The sequence below is a fragment of the Parasteatoda tepidariorum genome, chromosome 4, assembly GCF_043381705.1.
Source record: "Parasteatoda tepidariorum isolate YZ-2023 chromosome 4, CAS_Ptep_4.0, whole genome shotgun sequence".
Taxonomy (NCBI): Eukaryota; Metazoa; Arthropoda; class Arachnida; order Araneae; family Theridiidae; genus Parasteatoda; species Parasteatoda tepidariorum.
Window position 1 is genome coordinate 100822991 of NC_092207.1, and position 13899 is coordinate 100836889.

At 30.1% G+C, this 13899-nt stretch overlaps 1 protein-coding gene across 12 annotated transcripts in view; it reads left to right on the plus strand.

Moving 5' to 3' along the window:
- The first annotated feature begins 614 nt into the window (after window positions 1–614).
- LOC107438853 (DGAT1/2-independent enzyme synthesizing storage lipids) overlaps window positions 615–13899 on the plus strand; it is a 28903-nt gene continuing 15618 nt past the window's right edge. Inside the window, exons 1-3 of one of the 12 annotated variants that reach the window (XM_071180264.1) lie at window positions 653–763; window positions 8088–8170; window positions 13196–13415. In XM_071180264.1, coding sequence (XP_071036365.1) covers window positions 13260–13415 — 156 coding nt within the window. In that variant the 5' untranslated portion in view covers window positions 653–763; window positions 8088–8170; window positions 13196–13259. Of the gene's footprint in view, window positions 764–7689; window positions 7965–8087; window positions 8201–13195; window positions 13416–13899 lie in introns of those variants that run through there. The other 11 variants (XM_071180262.1, XM_071180261.1, XM_071180265.1 and 8 more) reach the window with 11 other exon arrangements.

Consider the following 13899-nt stretch of genomic DNA (forward strand, 5'->3'; position numbering starts at 1 on the left):
ACCAAATATTTAAGCTCGTTTATTATTTGCCGTCAAAACGGCCGCAAAAATTGCCGTTCTAGAGAGTGTTCTAGTCCCTATAATCTTTATTGAAAATAATGTCAAATAAACATTTAAGCGAAGAAGTTTTGTTAAAACCGCGTTAAGGAGATTAAAAAAAGAAGATTTGAAAGGATTAAAAACACAGTTTATTTGCTTGAGGAATCGAAATAAACACCTTCAAACCTTTTTCTGCTATAGTGTTATAAATTATTATACAACGTATGCTTTATTCCAATTTTGACGCTTCCAATTTTAGTGCCTCAATTAAGATACTCCGTTCCAATATACTTGTCTTTAAATGCAAACTCTCGTCCCCTTTCGTTACGAAACAACAAAAAACAAATTTACAAAAACATCTCAACAATCAAATAATTCTATTATAATATTTATCATTATATAATCATTTTGATATAATTGCTTCGATATAATAGCACGAAACTTTCGAACCGTTATCAATGTTTAGCTCTGATCTTGATAGCTTTTTAAATTCTGTATGCATTTGATGGGGAAAGAGAAAGAGAGAGAGAGAGGGATCATTTATTTGAATAGAAGTCATTTTCTTTTCTTTAAACCCACGTGGGGAGAAGAATAAGGTCGTTAAAAGTGAAAAGGAAATCAGTTGCAACCATAAACAAACCAGTCGGTTCACCTCCTGTTTATTCACGAATTACTCAGATCTTCGGTTAGATGTTTCTTTCCCTGGATAAGCCGCCGCACTCAGGTAAGAGAGCGTTATATTTTTCTTTTTAAAGTTGTCAATTCTGAAATGAATGGTATCTTTGGAACTCAAAATAAAGTTTTAAAAATAAAGTAACGCAAAGTACCTTTAATCGAAAAATACCGTCCCATATGAGCCGGAGTGAAAGAATAAAAAATAACCTGCAGGTACACTCTTAGCGTCCCGGGGAGAGAACGATTTTAAGTCCTAATTGCAATTTTGATCGATTCTTTAGTTAAAATTAGCCTTTGTCTAATGGTTTTCAAGCGAAACATCGTTCAGACTCCAAATATTTTACAGGGATAACGTTTTCCGATGTGCTTCTATATCTGCCCATAAGAGAAATTTTTAATGTGAATGACCCGCGCTCAATTCAACGTGCTGATGCAGGTGGGATAGACTATGCAAATACTTGTCTCAAAAGATAAAATTAAAACATGTATTTAAAATGTCAGGTCAAATTCATAAAATTTTAAATGTCTCAGTAATGCTCTATGAATAGCGTGTGCAATGAACTTCACATACATAATAGTATTATACATAATATTAATACACATACATAATAGTATTAGTAATTCACATACATAATTACGCTACAAATAACAGAATTAAAAGATTTACCTTTTCGTTATTTATTTAAGGAAGAAAGTATATTGTGGTCGATAATAATAAATGAAGAGTTAGCATGTCTCGCTTAAATATTCTAGTGCAAGCATCCTGAAATTTGGACAACTACTGAAAAGATCACTTTTAACCCAAATCATTAAAATGGTTAAAAAAATGTTAAAATTTTAGTTTTCTTCATTTAGTAGATCGTATGAATAACGAATATTTCTTATAGGATTATGCATTTTTACAATTTAAACAGCCGATACATTTTTCTTTTCTATTATTTAAAAAATAATATTACATAAAAAATAATAACAATTGTGCTTACAGTTCTAGTTAAGCACAAACGAATTTCTCAAATTTATTACTTATTCACTAACTTTGATTATGCTTATATAACGTAGGCATGAGTAAAATCAACGTCAATGGAATGTGAGGATAGAGCGCCGCCGAATTATTGTTTTGAAAATAATCTAAATTTATAAGTTTATTTTTCCTTACGATAAGTTTTTTTTAAATATATGTTTACGCTATAAAGCGTGTTTCTAGGAATCTAACTAATGTAAAACTAAATGGTTATTGCAATAAAAAAAACAAGTTACATATCAAAGAACCAATTCCAGGGAAAAAATGCTTCATTGTGGTAAAACTTGGTTATCGGTCAATAGTCACGTTCAACAACGTCATTTTCGTGATTGATTTTGGTAATCTTTTCCAGTTTGTACTTTAAAATAATTCGAATGTAATTAATCTTTCTTCTGGTGAGTATAACTTCTAAAAAAATGTTTAGCTTAATATAAAAACATGTGGTCACCGGGAAAGGCAATACATCTAAAAATGAATGTCTGTCTGTGTATCCTTTATAGACTCCTAAACCATCCAACCAAAAGTTATGAAATTTGGCATACAGATAGTTTCAAGCACGAGGAAGGTCATTGTCAACATTAGAACATTCTACGACAAATCATTCTAATAGGATGAGTGAAAAACGAGATGGAATTTTCTGATGGGTTAAGCGTTAGCCAATGTTTTAATTTTAATGAATCAATTTTCACATATTTTAAAGATACATCAGTGATAATTATCCATCTATCTAATCAAAAAATAGTTCATTGCACGTATTTAAATATTTAATTATTTTATATTCGCTATGGCAGATGAATTCAATGAACATTACGTGGTAGCACGCGTGGTCTACGTCACCAAATTTATACTTTGTCTCTTTGTCTGATACCACGTGTTTTTATTTTATTTATATTAATTCTTTTAAACGTGTTTCTAAAAAATTACTTATTTAAAACCAGCGATTGGCGATCGAAATGGGCTGCAGGTGGCGTAGAGCAGAACTCTTTTCCTATGGCAACACTTCACATGCTTTCCCCATTAGCGTGTGGAAAGTCATAGAGGAAGGAAGTACGTTAGTTTCTCTCTTGATTTTCATATAGATTGAAATCTTTTAACTAGAAAAACTGTAAGGAACTGAAAACTACATTAAACATAGTTCTAAAGAAAAGTATTATGAAAATTTTAAAAAATATTCTTAATAAATGAAAAGGGAAAATATCGTAGTACATTCCAATACAACTGAAAAGAGGAGGAGAGGGAAGGGAGAAGGGCTAAAGGCATGAAACCGGTCTCTCCCCAGATGGCGTATTCGAGTGTTGCGATCGCGAATAATTGAATAGAAACAAAATATTTATATAATCAAAAGCAAAAATTAATGGGTGTTAATTCGTTTAGGAGAAACATGCGCCAATGAGGCTTCATTATTAATTAATTAAAGAAATGCATGCATATTGGAAAAATAATAATAAGCAATATACTAGAAAGCAAAATAAATCGAGTAAAGGTATTTATTTGTCTAGAAGAACCGTAAGAAATCGTCATACTATCATTGACGACAATGATACTTAATTAATGTTGGTAATACACTGAAGAGCCAAAAAAACTGGTACAGGCATGAGTATGCAAATAAAGGGGTATGGAGCCAATCAAAGTACAGCGCTGCGATTCGCAACGGGTATATAAGACAACGAGTGTCTAGCACAGGTCTTAGATCGATTACTGCTGCTACATTGCCAGGTTATACAGATTTAAGTGCATTTGAACGTGGTGTTATAGTCGGTGCACGGGAGATGGGACACAGCATCTCCGAGATAGCAATGAAATTCGGATTTTCACGTACGACCATTTCACGAGTATACCGTGACACTTCCGCTGGCCACCAAAATCCCCAGACATGAACATTATTGAACATATCTGGGATGCCTTTGCAACGTGATGTTCAGAAGATATCCCCACCCTTCTTACTCCCACTGATTTATGGACAGCCCTGCAGGATTCATGGTGTCAATTATCTCCAGCACTACTTCACACATTGATCGAAACCATGCCACGGCGTTTTGCGACACTTATGCGTGCTCGCGGGGGCCCTACACGATATTAGGCAGGTGTACCAGTTTTTTTGGCTCTTCAGTGTATGTATTAGTTGAAATAAAAAAAAGTAACTTCTGAACTAAAAAGCAAAAATAAGTAGAAAAGAAACTTATTCGCGTTTTGGGTAACCGTAACAAAAATCTGCATAATATTATTGACACTAATGCTCAATTAATATTGATAATGTGCACTAATTGAAATAAAATAAAATAAGCTATGTGCTAAAAAGGCAAGCTCATGAAAGAAAGATTAATGTGAAATTCGTTTAACAAAACCGTAGAAAATTACCATTCTATGACACTTAATTCATATTCATCACTGATGGTAATATGTACTACTGGTATTATAGTAATTGGCGAATTGGTTTTGATAAGAATTCAACAACGGGTTTTCCGTAGTTTCAGAAAATATTTTTTCCAGTGGTAGCTAAGATAGTGTATTAATATTTTAAAGAATTAGAATCAAAAGAAATTTTTTCCACCACTACTTATAAATATTTTAACCGTAAATTAAAGTTCAGATAGAGAAATGGTCATGCTCCAAAATCCTTATAAGTTCTAATATATAGATTTTTTTTTTTTTTTGCACTTATCGCCTTAGCCATCGCCGTTACTCATTTAGCACCATACAGGAGGCACGTGTGCTTAGGATATCACGGACGCGAGTAACATGCTTCATTTTTTTTAAAAAAAAAAAATTTTATTATTATTTTTTTTTTTAACTTTTATTTTATCTTTATGTTCTTTTTGTGTTAATATGCGTTTGTCATGTGTTTTCTTTGTTTGTTAATGTAATTTTGTTCCTTGTTACTCCTTGTTTATGTCCACTTAAAGCTGAACATTGTATATGGATTAATGTTTTCAATAAAGCCATATGTAACAAAATTTTTTTTTTTTTTAAATTTGACTTTAGTTGACTGCTACTGACAAATATTTATAAACTCAAATGTTGAAGGGTTATGTAGTTAGTACCAAATATACTAAAATATTACATTGATATATTTGAAGATGATATATTTGGTACGCTTAATTTAGGTATTATATGTATATTCCAAAATAGGGGCTAAGAATGAAATCACATTTTATATATGTGAAAAAAAAATTCCTTCTTTAGATTAGCATAGTCAGTTAACTTTTCCTTCGGACACAGCTCAGTTTGTTTCAGCTCTTTGTTACAAGCGCATTTAAATGTCATTGCTTTCGAAACCACAATAAGCGTTTTATTTTTGATTTGTAATTAAAACGATTTTAACTACCATTATATTTTTAAAAAAATTAAAAGATTCATAGACAATGCCTGTAAAACGATATTGTAATGTTCTCGAGTTCTGACAAAATTTTAAAATCACTTTCCTCCTTAATTGATATTTCGTTGCTATACTTAAAATGTTGTCGAAGGCGACGTCATTTTATGGATGTTATTCCTTTTTTTGACATTTGCATTCTTTCTTGCATTTTTGTTATATTTATTAATGTTAAGACCACCGCGAGTACACATTGAACGCAAAACAATTTCACTCGCTTTTCTTATATAAATCGAAGAAAGCTACCTTCTTACAATCTATAGCAGTTGAAGTTAGGCTGCAATATCTGTCCCAAATACCGTTATAATATAAAGTTATAGGGTACTTTTTAAACTCAAAATTTCTATCCAGTGATAAATCAAACAATTTATCTCTTCAGTAAATGAGGTTGTATATTACCTAAGATTTAAGTTTATTGAAAATTCTAAGAAATATTTATATAGAATAAATATCAAATGTAAATGTGTTCATAATTTGTTGTAGGAAACGCTCTGAAATGCCTGTTTGCGAACACTCTTTGCAAATCTGCTACAAAACTAATTTAAAAACAAAAATTTAAATACCTTTTAACACCATTTTTAGGATAAAAACAATTAGATCGTATAAACTGTAATTATTTTGTGAGGTATATTGATATGATCAAATTGTATGTATTTTTCCTCAACTCCATCCCGTCATGTTTTCAAATAGAAAAAAAAGATCTTTATTTTGTAGTTCTCCATTCATAATTTATCTAAATAATTTCTAAATGGTCATGGATCTTCTTTTTAAATATCACTTGTATTCTAATGCAAAATTGTTTCTCCCAAAAAGTCCCTTAAGGATCACGATGAACAATAAGTAAATGGCACATAAATATATATTCAAAATGTTTTAAAATCGCAAATTTAAAAAAAAAAAAATCTGCCCAATGACAAACTGTTAAATACCCTCCACTTAGTAAATGGTATAAAGTTTTTTTTTTTTATATCCTATGAGCTGCACAATCAGTCTTCCCGATGAGCAGACCTAGTGCGTTCTCCAGAAGTGGTATCCACTCTTTCAGGACCACAATGGGTGAGATACCGTTGGCATCTCACCCATTGTAAATGGTATAAAGTGTATACATTAAATTTTGGCGGGAGGGAAAAAAGGAGGAGAGTTTAGAGGAAAAAGAACCGATTCCTTCGATTTAAATTTTAGAAATTTCTATCTATTTAAAACTAACAATTCTATATTACTATCTAGAAAATTGGGCTATTGTTTCCGGTGTTCGTTTTTTTTAAAGTTGAATTGAAAAAAAAAGTAGTAAATAGGATTAATAGTTCAGAAGTTATAATAATTTTGAGTAGAAAAAGTACAATATTTAACTTATTTACTCATCAAAATAAAATAAAAATCCTCTGTATAATTAAATATTGTTCCCATATATTTTTGAGGCCCTACTTTAAAAGAAATCAACTGTTGTACAATGAGATTGATACTTCAAAATCTGAAGGGTTATGTATATAATATAGTACTGCATTTGCCTTCAACTCAATTACACTTTTCTTTTCTAAAATTTGATCCCATTCAATGCTGCTTAAATAATAATAATAGTCTAGATAGTTTTGAGCAGTCAATTTAAAAAGTGTAAATATGTTTTAGATAAGTATAATAAGTACAAAAAAAGTACTTTCTATACATAAAAAAAAAACCCTGCAGCTCTTAAACCACTAGTCCCATTTACTCGTGTTTAGACTCAATTGATTCATGTAAAAAAATATAGTAATAAAATACTTCTATAAAGTAATTACGGATGGGTAAAGTAGGTTGAGAAGAGAGTCTAGAGTGGACATCTTGAATATTTTTTTTTTAATTCATAGATCAAATATCTTCTGTGAGATATTGTAGAGTACGAAATGAGTTTAACAATAATGTATTTTCCGATCTGAGAATATGTGACTTAGTATTATTCAAATATGTATACTACTTCTCTCATCAACGGCGCCGGCAGCGGGGTGCAAGAGGGTGCACTTGCACCCCCTGGCTTTTTTTTAAACAATTAAAGAGATACAGAAAAACAATTTTGCTAGAAATTTTTTTTTATTAAAAATATTTTTATTCAAAAACAAACATATTTGTTTTTGAATTTGTTTAATTATAATTAAGTAATTATTGATACATAACAATTAAAAAATTGTTTAATCAAACAGATTTTTTTCTTCTTTGGAAGCGTTTTTAGTTATTTCACATAAGTACCTTTATAAGAAGTTGTATATTATTTGAAATTGAATTAAGTTGATATTTATATTTTATACTAAAAAAAAGTCACAAGCGCAAAAGAGTGCTTTAAAATAATTGATAAAGGCAGAGTTTCTAACTTGCTTCGACCGTCGCCAATAGCCCATTGTGCAGCTCTACTAGTGCGACGTAAATTAACAACAAACAAACAAACAGAAACTTGCTTCACTTTGTGAAAAAAATTTTGGCAAAGATTTTAAACGTTTTAATGTTGATATTTAATGTAAATTTTCAGCAAGCTTGAGTGACGTATTTAATAAAACCGTCTTTTCCCATTTTTTTTAAAATTCAACATCACGTGACATAATACTTGACCTTGGGAAGAGCCTATTTAACACTGGTTTCCTTATTAACTGTCACTATAACGTTCTTCTTCAATTGTAAACAAAAGAATATTTAGATTTTTTTTAAAATTTAGATTTTACACAGCAGGTACATAATATTTCGGTCATGCCCTAAATTCAATTGCATATGTATAGTGCTAATCTTGTTTTACATATACTAAAGGAGTGCAAAATTTACCGAAATCTAGACTAAATTAGTTTTTTCTGCAGCCTTAAATTTATCAAGGATAAGATCAAGTCAGCACTACTCGTAAATAAAATAAAATTATTTTTTTATACTTTTAGTCAGAGAGATGATTTTTTGTATTAAAGTAACTAATATTAATGCCCAGAATTTAATTTCTCCAATGTTTTTTTCTTTCTATTTCTTTAGATCCCTCTTCTCAAAATTATTATATATTTAAGAAACAATGTCTGATTCAAGTAATCAATTCCACTGAGATGAAACCACCGAAAGTAAAATTTAATTTCTATTCTGTCTTTAAAGTAAGCCTTTTTAAAAATTGCTTTACATCCTGATCTAATTTAGATTTATTACTTTTTCAATGTATCATTATTTATTTTATATTATTAAAAACAATGTTAGATTTGTAATTTTTTTTAATTTAATTATCTTGAATGTTGACCACAAAAATAAATCAAATGGGGATATTTCCGTATCGTGATGTACCACGCCAAGGCGACAAATTGGTTTTAAGCATGAAAAATTTTACTAAAAAAACAAGTAGATAATTGCCTGGGGGTGGCTATGAGTTATACACTTCGAGTTGGTCTCTTTCTGTGATGTTTTTTTTTCTTTCCCATTTTCACACGGATGGCTGCCTGGAAGTTGCCAAGGCTTGGTTGGTAGTTATTCTGCCACAGATCACTCTATGGAAATTTCCCCAAGTTAATATTATTCTAATATGTTATATATAGTAATATTCTAATATGTTATATATAATAATTTCACTGAATCAGTGAAGTTATATTAAAAACTAACCTAAACCCCTTTGTAAGTTGGCCATATTGGGTAGTTATTAGGGTTTTAAATTCTTAAACAGTTAATCTTTTTCCTATTTTGTTGTTGATGTCTTATGTTCTTCAATTGAGAGCTGTTTTTAAGGATTGGCCCAGAATTGCAACGAGCCCCCCAAAAAGTCAAAATTCTTATTACATTAATTATTTTTTTTTTTATCCTTATTAATTCGTTATCCTTACACTATTTTTTTTTTTTTTGAAAAAAAGTTAGCAAATGAGAGAGATTGAAAGAAAATATTGGTTTAACTAAACATATCATCGATCATGACATATTGCAGATGATGGAATAATTCGCTCTTGTAGAACAAGAACAGAGAGTAACGCACTTGATATATAGTTTTGGGAAAGGAGAGTTTTGAATGCCATTCAACAACAGTGGAACAATGTTTTATTCTTGTTATTCTTTGCATTTAGTTACCATGCTCTTTCCTATTTTATGTTGCTTGGTCCGTGTTCTATACTCCGAATTCGAACAGCACTTAGTTTGGTCATGTGCTCAGGTGAGCGTGTAAATAAAAACACATCACCTATATCAGTTTTATTTCGATTTCATCTAACAGGTTCTGATTGTGAGTATAAATTTATTACGCATATTTATTGCTGAAATGATGAACTCAAATAGTATACAATAGGATTGATTGATTTAAAAGTTAAGCTACTAAAGTATGTTTTCCTTTAGAGAGTAGTCATTTTAATTTGAAGGTTTTTTTTCTTAAATTGGGGGTGTCTATTTTTTAATGTTTTATTTTATTTATTTTTCAGTTTAGTAAAAACTATTATGTCAGGCTAAAATTTAGAAGTATATTAGTATAAATTTTAATGCATTTGTCATAAATTATATAAAAATAACAATTTTTAATCAAGAAATTAGTGCTATTTTTGAAAATTGTAAAACATTAATAGCACTTTAGTTCTGAAAATTGCTTAAACAATGGGTAACATTCTAATGCGTGCGTTTTAGAACGTGAAAATATATTTTGGCATAAACAGGCTAAAATTATTTACTTGTCAAGAAAAAAGAATGCTTAATGGTTAGAAATTTAACTAATCAGATGAACAACCAAATCAGTTATCGAAAAGAATTGTAAAAGTAATAATCCATGAATTTTTAGCATCACGAGGTCTTGGATTCCGTCGAGACGATCGTACAATTGGATCGCACCGTATCGGAAATTATTTGGCAACTTCGGAATTATTGAGCAAACTTGCTAATTTTCCTGGCTGGGTATAAAGGCAAAATTAAAGAAGTAAGGACAAAGAACATGCATTCTATTTATCAGCTTCCATTTCTAATGAATCGATTGTTTGGTATAAAGCAAAATTAAAGAAAGCAAAATATTTTTCAGTAAGTGTTGATTTAACTACAAACATTTCTCACATAGATTAGCTGACATTTACTGTTCAATATGTGAGCGAAGGAATTTCTGTGGAACGTTTTTTGGATTTTATTCCCATTGAAAGTCATAAGTCTGAGTACTTGTCTGATACTATTGTATTTTTTCCTGATGACCAAGGCATAAATATAAGTGATTGTCGAGAACAAACATAAAATAGCACACCAGATATGCCAGGCAAGTACTTAGGTTTACAAAAAAGGTTAAAAGAGATGTGTCCTGCTGCAATTTTTTTACCGTGTCTAGTACATAGCTTAAATATAATTCGTGCTGGAGGCATGGGATGCATCTTAGAGGATTATTTCCAATTTTTGCAGAAACTTAACTCTTTTTTTTTTCTTCCCTTCAGTTCCACCCATCGGTGGAATACCTTAACAGAATGCTTAGAATCTGGACTAGTCATAAAGGTTCCATTAGATGTTAGGTGGTACGCCTATTTAGGCGCAGTAAGGGCGCTGCAAAAAAGTTAGGAAAACTTTACGACTGTACTACAGATTTTCAAAAAGAACAAAAAAAAAGAGCTTCTAGAAACTAGACTCAATGCTTGTAGCCTTCTAAGGAAATTGAAAAAGTTAGAAAATATTGTGTTGACAGAATTTTGGAGTGATATCAAGAATAAATCAGACTTCAATATAAGCTTATGGAAGAAAGGTTGTTGATAGTTTGAAATTGATTGAAACCTTGATTGCTTTTGTGAAGAGAGAAGCTCTCTACTTATGAAACCATTTTGAAGGAAAATTGACCTAATTTTAAATATGAAGATGAGACGACGTGTACTTCACCAAGAATTTCTAGTTTGACATTTTATTATGGAGATGCAGATAATGTTATATTACAAGGTAGCGAAATATTTAAAGTTAATCTCCCAGTAATGGACATATTTAATAGTCAATTAAAATTGATTTCAATAGCGCATAAGCCAATAACTGATTTGTTCAGATTTTTTTTCAAATATGAATTCTTTAGAGTCTAAGGAATTAATGCTTCACTGTTATAATTTTTGAAGATTTTATGCCAATGATATGAATGAAAAAGAACTAGCTCTATAGTTGGAACATTTCAAGAATTATTTGGATCAGGAGAATAAGTTAGTCCAATTAATGCATAGATGAGATGTATAAAAGAGTAAAAAACAACAATCTCGAAGACATTAACATTGAATTTTTTTGTCAATCATAATAATTAAGTGTAGTAGCAAACATTTATTCTCCAGACTAAAATTAATAAAAAATTAAATAAGAAAAAGTATGACTTAAGAAAGAATGAGTCATTTTCAATTGTGAGCATTGGATATGATGTCTTGCAAGAAAATGATTTTAATGATGTGATAAAAGGCTATCAAAAAGTGTAAACTTTCTATGCAAATAATGTATTGAAGCTTTTATAATAATGTATTATTGTTTAAAATAAATATGAAAATTCAAAATTATCCATAAGTAAAATTTTTTATTCTTTAAAACTACTCATAAAAGGCCCCCAAATTTATTTGGGGCCCATTATGAGCCCATAAAATTTTTTAATAGTTTTACATCGTGTGTCACTTTTAATAGTTTTACTTTCGTCTTAGTCATAATCTTTTAATCAAGGTTAAAAATTAAGAAGAAAATATATTCACTAGTCAGAAGCTCCTCTAATTAAAAGATAATACTAGTCTCTGCAATTTTTTATTGGTTCATTTACATGCCTTTATTAAATTTTTTTCTTAGAGTTAATTTAAGCGAAAAATTATTATACAGAGAATGTGTTTATAATTACGAAGAAATACGCTGCTTTATGACAAAAACACAGATCAAAATTTTTAATCAAAAAACCAAAACAGCATACCAACTGTTTACATCACTGCTGATCTGGAAGACTGCTGATAATTATATTATGGTGGTCCAAGTTGAGTTTTAGATTTCTTGGACCACCCTTAATTTAAAGCCCTGGTTATTCCAGAGCAACGATTTGAGTTCCTATTTTCATTTTTTATTGCATGTATATTTAAATTTTCCAAATTTTTTTATTAAGCATATAAATATATAATATCTGTAGTTTTTAAAATAGCTTGAAGCAAGCAAAGTGGTTGAGCTTGAATGAATGCTACTTCTCAATGCTGTTACCATATTGTAATCTAGCAAAACAGCCGCCGCTTTCTATTCTGCCTGAGTTATCTATAATTTGGGATTACGTGACTATTAACTGTCTTAGTGATGTTCTGTTTCTAGAAACTTTAAAAAAAGAAATCACCAAATATATATTTGCTGCCAGTGATGTGCAATTAAATGTGGTAATATGCAGGATCTTGGTACTAGTTTGCAGTAGTGACTTGAAAATTGTTGCTGGAGCCTTATATTTTAATGAAATATTGTGCAAATAGATTATCTCTTTTCCTTTTCATAATTTGCTTGCTTCTAAAAATTTATCCCCTCTGCAGATTATCAAAATTGCGATGGCATGTCTTCGAATCATCCTAGGGATGTTTCCCAGACCGTCCCCAAAAGCCCATTGTGCGACGGAAATAAAGTGCCTACCTACCATCTGAAAATTGATTCTGGTTCCTAGAAGTTTTGATTTTTTGTAAGACTCCTGGTAATAGATAATTAATATAGGTACTGTTGTAATAGAAAAAACTCCCTTTCTTTGCACTTATGAGGAGATACTCTTTGAGTACAAAAAAGCAACACTGGAATGTACTTTAACTATGTGAGTGGTATTTCGGAAATTGCTTTTGAAGTTTCTTACTGGCTATAGAAGCTAGCAAACTTGCGCTTCAGAGTCTCTTCTCTAAGATCGTCCTGAATTAACACTAGATAACAGCACAATACACTGAAACATCTTTATACGGTGTTTTTCACCAGACTGAAGCTTATGTAGATCCTTCGTATGAATTAAATTGCAGGAGAGTGCTACTTTTTCAGAAAGTATGAGTAGGATATATTATGTAGTGTTTTAACTTTCTGTAGGCAAATTTTTTGCTTTTTATTAAAAATTATTTATTTTGAATCAGCCAATATTTTTAAATGTGTATCGTAATTTACTTTCCTTGATGTAACCTCCATTTTTAAATATATTTTTTATCCTACAGATATAAATGTTCCATTTACAATTTATTTGGAGGAAAGTAATCCAGCCATTGAAAGAGTGCCCATATGAGAAAAGACCGTCCCGCCATGCTTAATTACTTATATGATTTTGTAGAAAAAATTGGCAATTATTCTTACTCCACTCTTCATTTAGAATATTTAGAAAAATACATAGATATACAGTTTACATCATGGCTTTTGTGGCTATTTACTCCAATAATTGTGAGTAACTATTTTTGTAATACTTAATAATCAGCTTTTTTAATTGGTAATCATTAAGTTTAAAAGTTTATTTTTGCATAGCTTCTAATTTTTGATTTATTCAGAAATGATTACTTTTTAAGTCTTGCTTGGGCAAAATCTAATAAAAACAGCTTTACATTTGCATAATCTTGCATGAACAAAACCTCATTGTAGTGATAATTAGTATTTACTTCATTTCAGATGTTTAAGATGTTTTTGTAAGCTATGTTTATTTGGAATTTTGCCCGTGTTATACAGTCTTGGTTTAAGTTTGTACTTGGAAAAAAATAAATCTCTTTTAACTATTATGAAATATGCAATAAAAATTCTTTATAATCCCAAATCTTGCTATCCAAAAATGCTTTGCATTATAGGGAATTTTGTATAAATAGCTATGTATATGTCTGAAACAGATCAAAATTAATGCTTTACCTAAATTTTAAAACAAATATTTAAAAACACA